Source organism: Dermacentor silvarum, chromosome 2 (genome assembly GCF_013339745.2).
Source record: "Dermacentor silvarum isolate Dsil-2018 chromosome 2, BIME_Dsil_1.4, whole genome shotgun sequence".
Lineage (NCBI taxonomy): Eukaryota > Metazoa > Arthropoda > Arachnida > Ixodida > Ixodidae > Dermacentor > Dermacentor silvarum.
Window position 1 is genome coordinate 195,904,502 of NC_051155.1, and position 16,730 is coordinate 195,921,231.

The 16,730-nt window shown below is 46.2% G+C and overlaps 1 protein-coding gene across 2 annotated transcripts; it reads left to right on the forward strand.

The window, feature by feature from the left end:
- The first annotated feature begins 319 nt into the window (after positions 1 to 319).
- On the forward strand, positions 320 to 16,494 carry LOC119442383 (phospholipase ABHD3). 2 transcript variants are annotated; one of them, XM_049662110.1, is made up of 6 exons: positions 320 to 871; positions 3,437 to 3,756; positions 5,442 to 5,723; positions 10,045 to 10,314; positions 12,787 to 12,909; positions 14,286 to 16,494. In XM_049662110.1, exons 2-6 carry the CDS (start codon positions 3,502 to 3,504, stop codon positions 14,565 to 14,567), a joined length of 1,212 nt encoding a protein of 403 aa, XP_049518067.1. In that variant the 5' UTR covers positions 320 to 871; positions 3,437 to 3,501; the 3' UTR covers positions 14,568 to 16,494. The 2 variants fall into 2 exon arrangements, with proteins under 2 accessions (XP_049518067.1, XP_037563170.2); XM_037707242.2 differs by lacking the exon at positions 320 to 871 and having other exon boundaries at positions 2,825 to 3,756.
- Positions 16,495 to 16,730: the final 236 nt, after the last annotated feature.

Genomic DNA, 16,730 nt, shown 5'->3' on the forward strand with positions numbered 1-16,730 from the left:
ATTGTCCGCTAGTAGCATTATGTCGGCTGCATACATCAAACCAGGGACCTTCTGCTGCACCATTTCAACAACGGGAGTGGCGCGCAACTCAGCAGTAATTACAAAAAATAATAATTTGGAGGGATCGAACTGATCTTTGATTGATTAATTGATTGATTACCAATCAATCGATGGATGGAATCTAACGTTTCGGAACAACACATGGGGCTATGAGATATGCCGCAATGAAGGACTAGAATAACTTTTGGCTCCTCTAGGGCTCTTTAACGTGCACCTAAATCAAAACTCGAAACCGCGACCTCTTGGTCTGCAGCAGAACGCCATAAATATACACTGAGCCGCCACGGCCGGTATAGCTAACTTTATTTTTTATATATATTTGTTTTCTTGCGTTGCTGCAGATTATCTCTCTAATTTCCTTGTACTCATTCTGCATGTTGCACACGTCCGGGACGACTGGATTCTTGGCCTCGTTGATGCGTCGAGGCGTACAAGCCGACTGCGTAGAAGCCGGGTCCGGAATGAGCAGAAAAAAAAAAAAAAAAAAAAAAGAGTAGGATATTAGGAGCGATAGTTTCAAGAAGCTTTATCACCGGCTAACTTACATGTACACTACTGGAAGGCAGCCTATCTTCTGGGGCCAGTTCACCGTTCCCTCTCGTGAAAAGGGTGAAATTATAGTAGCACTTCTCGAGGGACGGAGACCTCCGGGCGAAGCGAGAGCGATACGATGTCATAGCAGACAGGCCGATCTGTGATACGTCACGACCACTGTGTGCGATGAGGCCGTGACCGAAGTTTGCGAGTCCGTCAGTGAACTGGGGCGTCCGAGGAGTAAGCGGCCCAACGGTTTGTTCTCACGCGCACTTTGGTGAGGGCTTCCATTTTTTCTATGTCTAACTCTGGTTTGACGTAACACCGCCTCTCTAACCCTGTGGACATTTGTATCGAGGGCCGGATTACAAAATTCAAAGGTGGAGGTGCGGGGTGGGTTCGTGGAGTGAAAACGGTGGGGGCTAGGAAAGGGAGGGGGGGTGGGAGGCTATTTCTCTGCTGTCATTTAAATGGGGACCACTTTTTGCAACTCTTACGGCTTGGGCTCAGTGGCTACAGGGGGAATGGCTTTCTTTCTTTCTTTCTTTCTTTCTTTCTTTCTTTCTTTCTTTCTTTCTTTCTTTCTTTCTTTCTTTCTTTCTTTCTTTCTTTCTTTCTTTCTTGTCAAGGGGACCGCACAAATGCACTCTGAATATAGGACAGTTCGGGCACGTTGTGTTCAGTGGAGCATGCGGCGTGTTTAGGTTCCAGGGGCTGTATTCTCTGTCGATCATTTTTTCGGGTTTAACTTTTGCGTGACGTAACGATCAGTGCGGCGTCTCATTGGAGCGATAGGCGCCCTATTCGCTGGCTTTCTAACCCATGAACGTGCACTGAAAGTGTTATCTCCGAACGTGATCGATCGATAATATGGCCCCAGGTGGCAGCTACTGTAAGGGCCCCTTTGAACCGCAACCTCCGCAGCCTCAGTAACTAGTGACGAAGGAGGGATCAGACAAACTTATAATGTGTATCCTGCAGGAGCGAATATTTATGGGCACAAACTATGGGTTCACGGAAATGGAATCTAATGACGGAAAATGAATTTAAGAGTTCAACCATGGCCTTGAATCCAGTGTATATTTTTGCTAATGTACTTGACTAGTTGAGGCCGCCGTCATCATTTCTCGGCGCTCGGTGAAAGCAGTGAAGCGTATGCCGTTCTGTGTATATATTCTGCGCCCTCGATAAAACAGCTGTGCGCGCGCGGTCAAGGTCCGCGGATTCGCATTCTCGAGTGCTCGGCCGACGGCTTAATCAGTATTTCGTCACTGTCACAGCGGAGCGGGGCCTCGCAAACGATCCTGCTTTTGTGCCATTGCGTACACCCCCTGCCGAGCTAGAGTTAAAAGTGCGGGGTAAGCGACCGATAACTGAGAAAACTAATATAAAGAAAAAAAAACTGGCTGCCGTTTTTGCCCTCCATGCAAACCACCCGCCGGGAAGTGTACAGTTGCCGCCCTTCGCATCACGCATTAATACTCCTATATCTCATCTATGACGCAACACATAGCGCGCGCACATAACCATGCATGCGTTCTTTTTAAATCCACCCCGCCGCTCGCTCGGTGTTCACGCCGGCCTCTCAACTAAAGTATTGACAATTAAATATTCAACTATCCATCCCACACAGGGCGCCAGAGCCCGCCACCTGCACGTCGACTCTCTATATCGAAATTAAAAAAAAAAGAAAAAGGAAAAAAAAAAAAGTTGTTCTCATGCTGCAATGCTGATCGTACGTGTCCACCATATTCCGTTCCCTCGGACGCCTCCATGTATGTTTGCTTTGCTGCTGCTGTCTACTAACTAAAATATCACTGGCGAGAGAAAAACGACATCAAGTCGCTCGCCTCGCTCCCGAAACAAATGCGTCGCGAAAGGCGGAGGTTTGCAGCGACCCGCCAGCATGGTGATGGTGCACGGGAAAATCCGCGGCGATGCCGGCCACATGCGTGAGAACACGGGTCCGTGAACGGCACGTGTATATCGCTTAATTGCGCGAGCAGCTATTCAACGTGACTGGCAGCTAGCCATGTTAAACTGCTACAAGCTGCGTGCACGTTCTGCCGAGTCTCATTCCCTCCTTGTAGCACATATACGCTGCTGGTCTAATATATGTGGTACAAGAAATACCTAGCTTTCATTTAAGCGCCCGCAAGTCGTTATTCCTGCTTCGAGCTTAGAATTGTGCTCCTACATACCTATATGGCACTGCGCAGTACTTCGCACCTGTTCATCAAGCGAGGTTTTAGGTATAGTCGTTGGCTGTATGCTAAGGGAATTTCGCGGCAGCCGCAATGAACCGCGAAGATGATCGAATGGACACAATCAAATACCGTCGTAATTGTATCAGTGAGTGGGTATTTACCCTTCCAGACGAAACCAAAGATCGAAGCATGTTGTTGATGTCCTGACAGATGGCGCAAATGCGGTGGATCGGCCAATCGAGTTGTTTTAGTGCGATAGTTAAACGGTGTGCTTACACATAAAATTTGATAGAAGCGTCGTCAAAAATACGGAAATCGGTGTAATGTGAATCAAACAAACATTTCAACAAGGCAAGCGCGCTTGGTATCAAAAAAGAGCAGTCGCTGACTGCAGGTCAGATATACGTATATATATGGAAAGGTTGTGGCGTTCCCACTGCAATTTTATTGCTTCGAGGTCGCTCTAAATGCAAACGCTGTCCGCTTTTCTTGAGTGCTCTGTCCCGCTCGTTGTCTCGCGAGTTCTATAATTCTGCGCTAACACATGTGGCGCGCCGAAAGCACGCGTGGGGATATCCGAGCTTGCGCGCGCTTGCCTGTGTTCGAGCACTTCCTCAAACCCTTCCGAACGGCAGGCGGCCTGTTAGGACGACAGCGCGAAGGCGCGGCGCGCGGTGGGCCGGGTCCGCTGGCGAACAAGATGAAGCCGCCGGAAGAGAGCGCATCGACGGTGACGACGACGTCCAAGCTCGAGATGTTGCTGTGTGCGTCGTGCGCCGTGTACGTCTTCTACTACGTCCTGGCGTTCGACCGCCGGCCGCGCCTCGTCGGCCGCCTGGGCCGCGTGGGGCGCTTCTTGGACAGCAGGTTCGGCAACTTCCTCAGAGCCTTTTATCGCACACCCATCTGGTGCGTCGGGGCCAACTTCCAGTCGCTCGTGAGCTTCCTGTTCCAGGTATGCAATTTCTCCGTGCTTTCTGTCCTCTACCCATGTCGCTGGGCGTCGGGCCATTTGTATCGGCCTTCTCGCAAGAATATCACTGTATTGTTCCTTCAAATGCACGTATTTGACTTTACTTTGAATGCTCATTCATGTGCCAAGATCTACCGGGTGTGCTTTTTCTTTCTTTTTTGAGACTGTCTATTTTTTTTAAAGTCGCCTATAGCAGATGTATAGTACTATTCTAGTCATTCACCTGGATTACTCGAAGAGGTGGACATTACTTGTACGAGAAATCGAAACACATAGTAGACTAATTAACAAAATTTCGTTCAGTATTTAAACTATAGCTGCTTTACGGCACACATTGTGCTTTGCGAATTGTAGCCGACGAGTTTACCAAGACGGCGCATATACGTATCTCGAAACCGGTGACAGACTCACAATTTGTTCCAAGTGGATATCACTTGGAACAAATTGTGAGGTTGTCACCGGTTTCGAGATACGCGCTGTCAAACTTGCGGTAAAAATGCAGTGTTTCTACTTACTTTTTTAACAAAACGCCATCTTTACGCATTGAAGTGCTAAAGTAACTGGAACACCAATGTATTTCGTCACAGACTTTGGGAATGAATATCTCGAAACTAGTGTCATCCTGATAATTTATTCCAAATAAATCGGCCTTGCGAAACTCACCGGCTACAATTCGTAAATTGCTATGTGTGCCCTAAATTAATTATAGTTAAACTTATTGCAATATGGTTAATTAGTCGATTATGCATTTCGATTTATCGGGCAAGTAATGTCCGCCCCTTCGAGTAATCCAGTACAAGGACTAGAATTGTGCTACCTGCCCCAGGAGATTTTTGAAAATTCTGTATATTCTTAAAAAAAGTCGCAGTTTCGCTCGAAAGGCGAAGCATCGGTTGCGATAGCAAATTAGTAGACAGCTGTACGAAGTAATGATAGTAGATTCATTGGCCGTTTAAACTTGTAAGCCTAAGGCATACTAACTAAACAAGCATGCCACGCACGCGCGCACAAGCAAACAGGGACATATCTCACTCGACGACCGCGGAAACTCGCTGTCAAAACGTTGGAGTGAGGAAACGCGGCGGCAGCTGCGAGCGAATTTACCTTCGTGTTGCCTCTCGAATCAACGCGAACTAAGCCGCGAAAACACAGCGCACGGCGGACTCTGTCCCCGTCGCAGGTGGCTTTCAAGATACGGCAGCCCGGGCGGGAGCGCGGGGCCGCGCTACGCAGCAGCCGCCGGAGTACAATGCGAATGCCCCCCCCCCCCCCCCCCCAGCTCCTCCCCACCCCTCTGAGACTTGCGCGCGACGGAAGACGGCGCGCTTCCTCCCTGCTTTCCTCCCGTGCGCGCGCGAGGTTGCGCCGGCGATCCTCGCACACTTTCACTCGCACATACAGCATACGGCTCGCGGCGACGATTTTATCGCCCTTGGACTTTGAACCTCACGGCGAAGGCGATGGAAGAAATGCGCCTGGAGTGTCCATATAGTTGTGATCGCAATAAAAAGAAAACCTATACCAGGACAAAGCGGCGTCTGTGCTATAATTTTGCGCTTTCCAGGCTGAAGTGAGACCCCTGCTTTTGTCTTTTCCCTTGACTCCGCGGTTTCTTAATGTTTTCGGAAGCTGTGAAATGGAAGGCCTGTGCAAATGGTGTACTGCAGAGCTGGCTGCCGGAGCTGTCCTACCGGCGCGAGTACCTGATCCTATCGGATGGCGGGCGGCTGGCGCTGGACTGGCTCAACGAAGAGGTGGAAACGGTGCCCGTGCTCCTCGTGTTGCCGGGCCTGTGCGGCGACAGCCAGGCCTACTACCTGCGCTCGTTCATTCCGCAGGTGGAAAAACTGCGCTGCCCCTGCGTCGTCATGAACGGCCGCGGCCGCGGAGGCCTGCCGCTCAGCACACACCGCATCACCCACATGGCCAGCGTGGGAGACCTCACGGAGGTGCGCGATGTATAGCACTACGTGGCGAGCATCAGGGCCTCGCGGAGCGCCTGCAATATGGGCCCTCCTTGAAATGAGGTGCAGAGGGCACGCAGATGCTTCCACTTTCCTGCTTTCGAACGGGCTCTATAATAGCACTTGATCATGTAGCATTGCATCTTGTTCTAGCACTATTACATTGTCGTTACTATACCATCACTTAATTGCCGTCGTAATCGCGCTGACCTCCTTTTTCTGGTCAAACTCCATCGTGGAATTTCACCTGCCTCAAACTTCTCAGTTGTATCGTGCTTCGAATTGCGTGTAAGACCACCAGGGAGCATCGACCTTTCCACGTTCGTACCTGCCATACCCAGCACTCGACTGTGCATTGCAGTACCGGACTACACGCGGTGGGCAGGTATAAAATCCACGTCATGTAAAGCGACCCATTGAAATCAGCATAGTTACTTAAAGGGGGCGCTGCAGATCACGCCATATATGTTACGTGACGCGCAGGCTTGCAAATTACCGATATGAGGTATTGGGCACGACGGATACCAATGGAGGGTTGCTGTTTAGTCTTAACCACCTGGAATGCGCACGACTTGTAAAATATCTCTCTCTTTTATTCTACATCATATACCAGGTGTTTATTGTTTGTGGAACACTTTATTTTAAAAGAAACTCATATCTGTGCACCTTCCATTTTGCAGACAGGCTACGTGGCCAGGCGGACAATTGCAGAAAAAAAAAGAAAGTCGACCGTAATGTATTTCATTACCTAAATCTTGCTAATCAACTTCTTAATTACTCACTTTAGAGCACACATTGTAACTGCAAAATTAAAGTCGAGGAGTAGTGATCGAAGTCATGCCTGCTTAGCGGAAATACTGAGACTATAGCACCACTTTCGAGATATTTGTCCCCGCAATCAGCTTTTGGGAAACTGTTAACTGGAACGCCAGTATATTTCTTGCCACATTTTACGGTCGCACATCATACCTTACTCACATAGCATAGCAGCATACCTCACTCTCTACGCGGAGACTAAAGCTATGTAGCGGAAACACAGCTAGCTGAAGCAGCTCGTCTTTTCGTCGAAAACATCCTCCTCGTGAGAATGGTACCCCGGCGGTAATAATTACAGACAGGAAAACCTCGTTCTCGGCCACTAAATTCTAAATGCAGTTATGAGACTCGGCGGAACCGCTAAACCGAAAACAACAGCCTATATCGTATCTGGCTCCTCCGTCAGTGTCGCGATGTCACAAATGCAGGAGCCAAGAGCACCGATCGAGAAAATCAGAAACCAGGACAATGTTTACTGCTGCTCGCCAAGGACGTCTTCTTTCTTTTATATGTTTTCTCAAAATGCCGGTATGCGTCCTCATCGCCGTCTTCAGGTGCACTTCGGATGCGGCACACCACAGGCTCCCTTCAAGAGGAACTCGAAGGGATCGTGAACATTTGTTTGTTTTTATCAGAAGTTCGTCTTAGCAGAAGCGATCCACAAAATTCAAAGTCTACTGTTCCTGATGCACCCAAATATCCACGGCACAGAACAATACTTATATAATATTGATATATAACAATACTGATATAATATTTTTAGATCTATCAAAGGCCTTCGACCGGTTATCCTGGTTCTAAACTCCTGGGCAAAAAACACCTTCTCAGATCTGGCAGCATAATAAATCGGAAGTCAGCAATCGATTGGGTAGAGATATCCTCCAGAGTACCACAAGGGACAGTCTTAGCACCAATTTTCTTTTTACTATACATCACTGACGTGGTTGATAACGTGAGAACAACGGTGCGCATGTTTGCAGACGATTGCATTATATAAAGGGAGATTAGGAACCATAATTATCAAGTAACACTAAATTACGAACTTGCGCAAATAGCAATGGTAGGCATGGTAGATGAAGATTAATTTAGACAAGCCTGTTTTTATGAGGGTAAGCAGAAAAGAAGACACACTAGAATTCACCTACATGATCAAACAACAGAAATGAAAAATTGTCGATGATTATAAATACTTGGACATTGTTCTATCATGGGACAAACACGTAGTCACACATCTTCTAAGGCATTTTCAACACTTTGTTCGCTTAAACGCTCTTTAAAATCTACCTCACGTGACACTAAGATGCTAGCCTACACCTCATTCGTTCGTCCTGTACTACGATATGGCATTGCCTGTTGGTTCCCCCTTACCAAACAGTGCATAAAACGCCTAGAAGCAATTGAGAGAAAAGCCATAAGATTAATTCATAATAAGTACAATCGTAATGATTCGCCGACAGAACTCCTTAACAAAGCTTGCCTCCCGACTATTTGCGAAGCGTGCTAAATTCTTACGCCTGAAGTTTTTATTCCACCTACTTATACTGGGGGCTACAAACTAAACAGTCATACATTTGTATCTTTCTCTGAACGGCGAAACAGTAGAACTAAACATCCTAAACATTTAATTGAATATAGGTCCCATGCACACTGACACATTCAGGTATTCATTTTTTCCTCAGACAATCAGGGATCGGAATTCGTTGCCCAGAGGTGGTATAATTTGCTCACCTGACAATTTTCTTCCTATGCTTGAAAAATATGTCTATCAGTATGTATCGTGATTGTAAAGAACGCCTACAGACACCGCATTTTGTTTTGAATTGGTTTCGATGTACCTTTTGTTGTTCATCTTCTGCTTCTGTATTGTTGTTCATTAGTATTTAAGGGCTGGCTCAGGAATGTCACACCCTCTTACTGTACTGCTCCACTACGTCTTGTTGTTAACTGCAATATTAACAAGCGTATAAGTTTGTCATTCATATTTTTATGCACTGCATTTTCTCATGTCTTGCAACAGCCTCCATATGGAGGGGCAAGCAGTATAAATAAATAAATAAATAAATAAATAAATAAATAAATAAATAAATAAATAAATAAATAAATAAATAAATAAATAAATAAATAAATAAATAAATAAATAAATAAATAAATAAATAAATAAATAAACAGCAACAAAACCAAAAGGGAGATACAAGAATAGACGTTTATTGATTTTGAATTATGCGATTAAGCAAGCAAACCTGTGCGTTCCACTTAGTCTGCTCGAAAATTCGTCAGCGTCTCCATGTACGTCGTTGACAAAAAAGAGAGAGAAAGCATAAACGTATCAGGGCATTATCGATCAGCTGCATAATGTGTGAACAGCCGCTGGTTCCTGTGATTCCTGAGCAGTGACCTCACCATAAATTATCATGCCGCTGAGGCACCTCTATAGGACTTCCTCAATTGTTGTCTACTGTGTCGGCCCTGCAAGTTTCCACGTCCCTGTTGACGCTGTTTCCACATCATCGTTTCAGGTCATTGTCAACAGAAACGTCATTTGCCTCTCAGGTAGATACAGAGCCGCGTCCTATAAGTCTGCCGATCCGTGCCTATCGCTGAACCGAGCAGCAGGCGCCACTAACGTGCTGTGGAAAATCGGCTTAACCAAATTTTCGGTTCGTGCTAAGTGGGCTTTTTTAGGAGCGAAGCTCCTTATAGCGGCACCCGTTCCGTCCCCGTCGTCGTAGTAGTAGTGTGTAACCAGTCTGAGAAAAATGAGAAAAAAAATTACGAAGTTGTGTCCGTAGCGCGGAATCGAACCAGGGACCCCTCGCTTCAGAGCGCGCTGCGTTAGCCCACTACGCCACGAAGCGCACATAGATACACGCACCACGATGGCAATAAATACCCAACATTAACGAAAGGCCGCGTTTCTAGCGTGTTTCTAACGCGTTTGTGCTAGCGCGTTACGGCCCGTGTAAGAAGCTGGTGTAAGACGCTGCATGTGGCCTCTCCGCCTTACCTTCAACGCGTTTCGAACGCGCTGCCCAAGGCGGTGGCAAGTCAAGTTCAAGTCGAGGAGCGTTTATGAATACGGGGGGTATACTCTCTCAGCAGTCATGTGATGGCGTCGGCAAACGCGGTGCACGTTCCGGCATGTGTAAATGGCTGCGTAAGACGCTGTGGCCGCTCCCCCTTACTAGAGAGTACTGCACTTTTCTAACGCGTTTGTGCTAGCGTCCCCCCTTAAGCGGGAGATCCGATGATTCCCTCCGGAGCTTCGCCCACTCATCATCATTCACCCCGTGGATATGCTGTGATTTTTTTTTTTTTTTTTGCATTGGGTCTATAAGCAAGCTAATCAAATGTTTACACGTTGTTTATCATATCCGAAACTTAACCAGGGGGTCCACTGTAAAACGATCGCTTGCTCGAGGTCCAACGTAAAGGATCTGAGCGTGCTCATGTTGACCGAAGCGTTAATTAAGACTCGCATGCATGCGCTTAGGTTGTCGACGAGGTACGCCGACGATATCCCGGCCGAGCCCTGCTGGCGGTGGGCTACTCGCTGGGCGGCCTGCTCGTCAGCCTGTACCTGATCAAGTACGGGGAGGAGGCGCGCATCGACGCCGCTCTGGCCATCTCGACACCGTTCCACCTGGCCACCGCCAAACGGAATCTCGAACAGTGGTGGAACTCAAATTACGGCGTGCTCTTATACATGGCCAGCAACCTGGTCGAACACCTCAAGATCAACGAAGACGTGCTCCGCTTCAGCGTGAGTGACCTTGCTGTGGCGGCTGCTATACGGGGTGATCATTTTTAAGTCTTGCGTAATTTTTAGAAATCGCCTGTGGCAGATAGCATAATTCTTGTTCTTGAACTGGATCACTTAAAGAGGCGGACATTACTGGCACGAGACATCGAAACACATATTCAGCTAATTAACAAAAATTAATTAACTTCTTGATTAGTTATCTTACAGCACACATTGCAATTTACAAATCGTAGCCGGTGAGCCTATAAGACGTACCCACTTGAAATTAATTACCAGGATCACATCAGTTTCGATATATTATTTCCCAAAATGTACGTGGGACGAGATACGTGGGCGTTCCAGTTACTTTTGTGCTTCAATGCATATACGTGCGTTTTGTTAAAGTAGGTGTAACAACAGTGCATTATTGCGGCGAGTTTGATGGCACATATCTCAAAACTAATGTCATTCTGTAAATTAATTTCAAGTGGATTCGCCTTGAAATCTCACTGGCTACAATTCGTAAATTGCAATATGTGCTGTAAAGTTACTAATTAGGAAGTTAATGAGTGAATGTTTGTTAATTGGTTGAATATGTGTTTTGATTTCTCGTGCAAGTCATGTCCGCCGCTCTGACTAATCCTGCTCAAGAACTAAAATTACGTTTTCTGCAACAGCCTTATTTTTTTAAATTCGTAACGCTTAACAATGATCACCCCGTATAAAGAGAGCGCTGAAATCCAGACGCGCAAGCTCGGGGCAGTGACGCCATTAAAAAAAAAAAAGTTATTTTCGTTTCGCAGGCTTTTTTCAGAACTCGGGAAAAAAAGACTTGTGTAAATGATAATGATATCAAACAACTTTGTGGGCTTCTGCAGCACACTGACATCGGTGGACAACTTTCTGACAGTCTCCCAGTCTCGTCAGGGGTGCCACAGGGTAGTGTCCTGGGCCCCATGCTCTTCTTGGCTTACATTAACGATATTGTAAATGTAATAACTACTGGTGTGCAAATCCGACTGTTTGCAGCTGACTGCGTTTTGTTCAAATAATTTTTTTGTCCCGATGATCAAATTGAGCTAAATAACAACCTGAATAACATGTTGAAGTGGTGCAAAGATTGGGCGATGGTAGTTAACACCGACAAAACTGTATTCCTCCCTATAATACGTAAAAAAGGCACCTCTGTCTTTTACTTAGACTTAGAACATCGTCACTGAAAAAAGTCGACAATTACAAACACTTAGGTGTTACATTAACAACTAACTTAACCTGGAATATACATGGTAATCATATTTGCGCCTCTGCCTTTCGAAAGCTCTGCTTCCTAAAACTTAAACTTCAAGCCACCCCAAGCAACGTTAAACTACTGTGCTATTATTCCTTAACAAGACCCAAATTAGAATACGCCAGCGCAGTATGGGACCCGTATACTCAAATAAACATTAAGTGCCTTGAAGGTATACAGAGGAAAGCAGTCCGGTTTATAACAAACTCTCACGAATTGACTCTCCGTCGGAAATAATGGCAGCCAATGAAATGCCCCTTCTTAAAACGCGACGAAAACCGTTCATAATTGACTTCCTTTCACTGCTTGTTAACCACGAACTTACGATAGATCCATCACTGTATCTATCACTCTTACTAACCAGACCCACAAGGCACCGCCAGGCTAACTCTGTAACACCTTATTTTGCTGGAACTGACATAAGTATTCCTATTTTCCACGCACGGTCTTAGATTGGAACGAAATAATCCAGGCATCTTCTTAGTCTCTCCTACTACACCGAAGTAGCACTGTTGCACCATTTCACATCTCTGTTATTGTAGCACTATTATAGCACTAATCTAGACACAGATCCCGTTGTTTTGTATTCATTTGTATTGTATTATACCTTATTACACTAATCTCGAAACAGTTTCTATTGTCGCTTTTTCTATTATGACTGTAAGTTTGAAACTGCCCATCTGCTTGGGTCCTAGGGTCTGCAATATGTAATAAATAAAAAATATATATATATATATAAAATGCGACTAATGCCCCAAAACAAACATTTATAATTTATTACCTAACTAATTACCTAACTAAAAAAAACAGTCTCATCTCAGTAGCTCAAGACGACTACGAACAAATTATACCGTTGGTATCACTTGCGCAAAGTGTATCACTCAATTTGAAATGTTTCGTTCTAAACTTGGTAGTTGATCGAAATACACTGTAGAATAACCAACCACAACCACGGAACTCTCGGAGAACGCGGTATGCAAAACAGCGAACCGTGGTCTAGATTATTTCACACCGCTGCCACGACCACAGACAACAAATGTTCACGAGAACGGGAGGAAAGAACGCAGAAAACGAAGCTCTATACTTAATTTCACTCTTACAACACAGCGAAGCGATAACAGTATTCGTGGTTAATTCCTATAGCTTACTGCAAACCTGTTCATTACGGCTTATGTGCGAGAGCGTCGATCTTGTCGTAAACGCAGGAGGAAGTGAACGCGGACGCCGTTCTCTCCTGTTGGACGCTGTCTCAGTTCGACAAGAACTACACGGCTCCGGTATTCGGCTTCAAATCGACGGATGAGCTCTACGAAAGTTGCAGCTTAAAGGTAAATGCGACTTGGTCGCGCTCGAATTGAACTTTTACATGGAGGGCGGTTACTCGCGGACAACTCTCTGTGGCAATGAAGGGAAAGAAAGCTACGGAGGCGAAGCGGGCACAAGCGAGAACGCTTCTGAAAAGAGTCCCGCGTTTTAATCCACGTCGGTTTAGGCTGTGGAAGAGAAAACACAAACAGCTTATTAGCAACAGTTAAATAAGACAGAACACACCACTGAGTGTAAAAGTTCACTTATTTTGCGGCTTTTCCCTTCCGCGTCTGGGCAAACGCAAAACCGTCGCACGTGGAAGCTGCGTCGATTCAGCGTCTGTTCCGAGCAACCCAAAAGCACTGTCAAACGCTGCCGGACTACGTGGCGGGGTAACACATGTGCAGCATCCACGCGCCCGTAGAGCTTATACCCTTCATTGCCACAGAAAGTTGTCCGCGAGTATAGGAGGGAGCATGTAGGAAACTATCAACCAGCTGAGAGTCACAGCCCAGGTAAACCACTCTTGTAAATGCAGTGTAAATAGTCTCTTTGTTTGTGTTCCTGCACTGATTTAACAATATTATATCCGGCCTAAACAAGCAATAACAAAGCTCGTTGTTGGACGAGTTGGTACTTGGTTGTCCAAATGCAATTGGCTTGTAGCATTTTTTGCATTTGTTTTTGTTGACTTCTAATGGTTTTACCTATTTATAAATCGCAATGGGACAATGATCATTTTAGTTCAATGCGTATATTTGTGATTCACATGGAAAGTAAAGAAATGCTATCGTATAGGCAATATATTGCAAGGCCGACGCATTATCTTTGCAAGACCGCCAAAGTATACGATCGAGTATATGTCATGTTGGAATAAGATGAAGCTTATGATTACGTGCCATACACAGTTGAACCCGGATATAACGAATCTGAAGGGGATCACAAAAAAGTTCCACATATAGGTAATTCGATAAATAAAATTTTAAAATTATAGAATAATTTTCAAGGGGATTTGACTGCTGTTCGTTTACGCAATAATTCGTTATATGTGGGTTCTATATATCCGGGTTTATTACATTCGTTTCTGGCAGGCCTACTCTTGTAAATGCAGTGTAAATAGTCTCTTTGTTTGTGTTCCTGCACTGATTTAACAATATTATATCCAGCCTAAACAAGCAATAACAAAGCTCGTTGTTGGGCGAGTTGGTACTTGGTAGATGCAAAGGTATAGCCGGCGAAACAGAAACGTTTGTCGGCGTTCGTGTCTGTTTTTGTTCTCGTCAGATTTCTTCGCGCCGGCTATACCATGGTATGCATGTACCAAGTCGACCAAACTGCTACACGGCTGTAAGTATACGTGTGACAAGGCTCTATAATGACGTGGCGTATTACGCAGGGCAAGCTGTCTCGCGTCCGGCGGCCGCTGGTGTTCCTGCTGGCCGGCGACGACGTGTTCGGCTCGTGGAACACCTTTCCCGAGGACGAGATCATCGCCTCGCCGTGGCTGGCCGCCGTGGCGACACCGAGCGGCGGCCATCTTGGCTTCGTCGAAGGCTGGCTGTTTCCGCGGCCGCCATTTTACGCGGAGCGTTTCGCGGCCGCTTACGTGCGAGAGATGTTGCGAGTCGTCGAGACTCACGGCGTCGACGGGCTCGCCCAGCTAGGGAATGATATATGAGCTCTCGACCCTGCGACGTTCGATTATGCAGTGCAACTAAATCTCGATCCTGCGGTTCGTCCTTCAGATTTCTGAGCACGGTTTCTCATCCTGTGTTTCACGTTCCAACTTCCACCTTATAGTTTCAGTTTCCAATTTGCATTGTCACGCAGAGAATGAGGGATAAGTATGACACACACGTACTGACATTAAAACGTTCCCGGGAGTTGACCCTAACACGAATATTCTTATGCACGCTACTCGCTCATGAATCTGTCTTGGTAGAGATTACTTCTCATAGCCCTCCCACATATATAATTTCACCCTCTTTCATCGAACGTTTTCGTCGGCGCATGTCTTTTTAACCCATGTACTATATAGTTCACTCATGTAATTTTCGAGGAGCTATGACTCGAAATGAGTCCTTGCGCCCGAAATCACTGCGTCTTGCACATGGGGCAGCTTTTCACGGGACGCAGTACAAGTACAAAAGAGCCTGTATAGGACGAGTTGTTCAGAAACTGCACACTGTGCAAGAGGCTCTGGTGGGTTCGTCTCCTACCACGTCTGCGCTGTCGTGCATGTGCTGCAAGCGTGGGTGTGTGTGCCTGTGTATTATGCGCTCATCTCGCTTGCGTGAAATAGAATTTCGCATATGGGTTTATGCCGTTTAGGCCTTCGCCCTGGAACAAGGTACAATAAGACTGCACCGCGCATCCAGTGACGCCGAATGGGTGGCAGCCTGCCCGAATGCCACGCGTTGGTTGGACACGATGGCAACGCTGACGGCAAGTCACGTCATACGAATTCGGTTAAAGGGCTGCCGCGCGTGTGCTGTAATCTGTTTCTGAACTTTGTCAGAAACAAACACCGGAAGACGTGCTGTTGACACGGTGCTTGGCTAAAGTGCCAGCTAATTCCGGATCTTGGTGCGCAAGCATGTTTAACCCGAAATATACTGGCAAGTTGGAATCAGCGGAATCAGTTGGAATTGGAGATCGCCGTCGTCCTGCACTGGACATAAATAGGCTGATGATGATGATACTGGCATGTCGCAATTTATTTAAATGTACCTGTTTTCACGTTGCACGTTCAATGTGTCCTCATGAGTATCGGTTGTGCATGCAGTCGTGCCTCGTTATAACGAAAAAGTATACGAACCAGGGTTCTCGCGATAAAGTTGAATTTCTTCACCACATGTAAGTTTAAATTGCGGACTGCATGCAGTTAGAACTTGGCATCGCGAGCTTTGCATTTTGCTTGTGCATCTGAATTACGAAGAAAATTAGCTTATTCGGTGATGCTGGGGTCTGGTTATTTTTTGCTCACGGGTACGTGTACACGCGGTTCATGCTGCACCGTCTAATCGCGCCCACAATCTGCTGTATATGCGCGGCAAAGAGACCGTGTTTTTAACGATCCTTTTGATTTTCTATTCTTTTCGCCCTTCGTTGTTGGCTTCCGCAAAGCCGCGCCGCTGTTATATCGCCGGATTATATAGGCACGGTACGAATGATAAGAATAGTCAATCAAATGTAACTTCCTCCGCTTTCTGCCCGTGCTATCACCTTGCTCTGTTTCTCCAAATAACTTCCACAATTCCTTTCTGCGCGCCAACCTCATTCCACCCCTAATGTACATACGTTTCACCTTGCATTGATCACCGTCACAAAGTTGTAATCTTGCGGTGTCGCACTATAGAGCATCTACCGCCTGTACCGAGTCATTTCCAGTGGAAGAGTAGGAAGCACCTTCCCGCGGCGATTGTTGCGACTGAAAACGGTGCGCAGTTTCGCACGGCTTTTGCTGACATCAACCCATTGCTTCGCATGACCTAACATCTGCCTTTTGCCGCGCTTTAAAGAAAAGCTTTCACAGCACCTTCCCGGAGGTATGGCGTTCGTTGTCGTTTCCTCGCCGGATATATATATATATATATATATATATATATATATATATATATATATATATATATATATAGGCAACTTAGGCCACTGGGAATGTTCCCGAACAGACAACTTGGGTCACCGGGTACGAGCCACTGGGCATGCGCCCATTCTTGACCAATCGCCCAGAATGGATGCGCAACTGTTATACAAGCGGTATGAAACCTTAAGTATATTTTGATATGTGTCGTATACTTGCCTGTGCACGCACCCCCCCATCAGCATTCTTCCTTCGACA

Bases quoted from the DNA above. Each gene is read 5' to 3' on its own strand.
- LOC119442383 (XM_037707242.2), top strand. From the start codon at position 3,346: ATGTGGCGCGCCGAAAGCACGCGTGGGGATATCCGAGCTTGCGCGCGC. The intron at 3,757-5,441 runs GTATGCAATTTC...GGTGTACTGCAG, and splicing joins TCGTGAGCTTCCTGTTCCAG to AGCTGGCTGCCGGAGCTGTC. The intron at 12,910-14,285 runs GTAAATGCGACT...CGTATTACGCAG, and splicing joins ACGAAAGTTGCAGCTTAAAG to GGCAAGCTGTCTCGCGTCCG.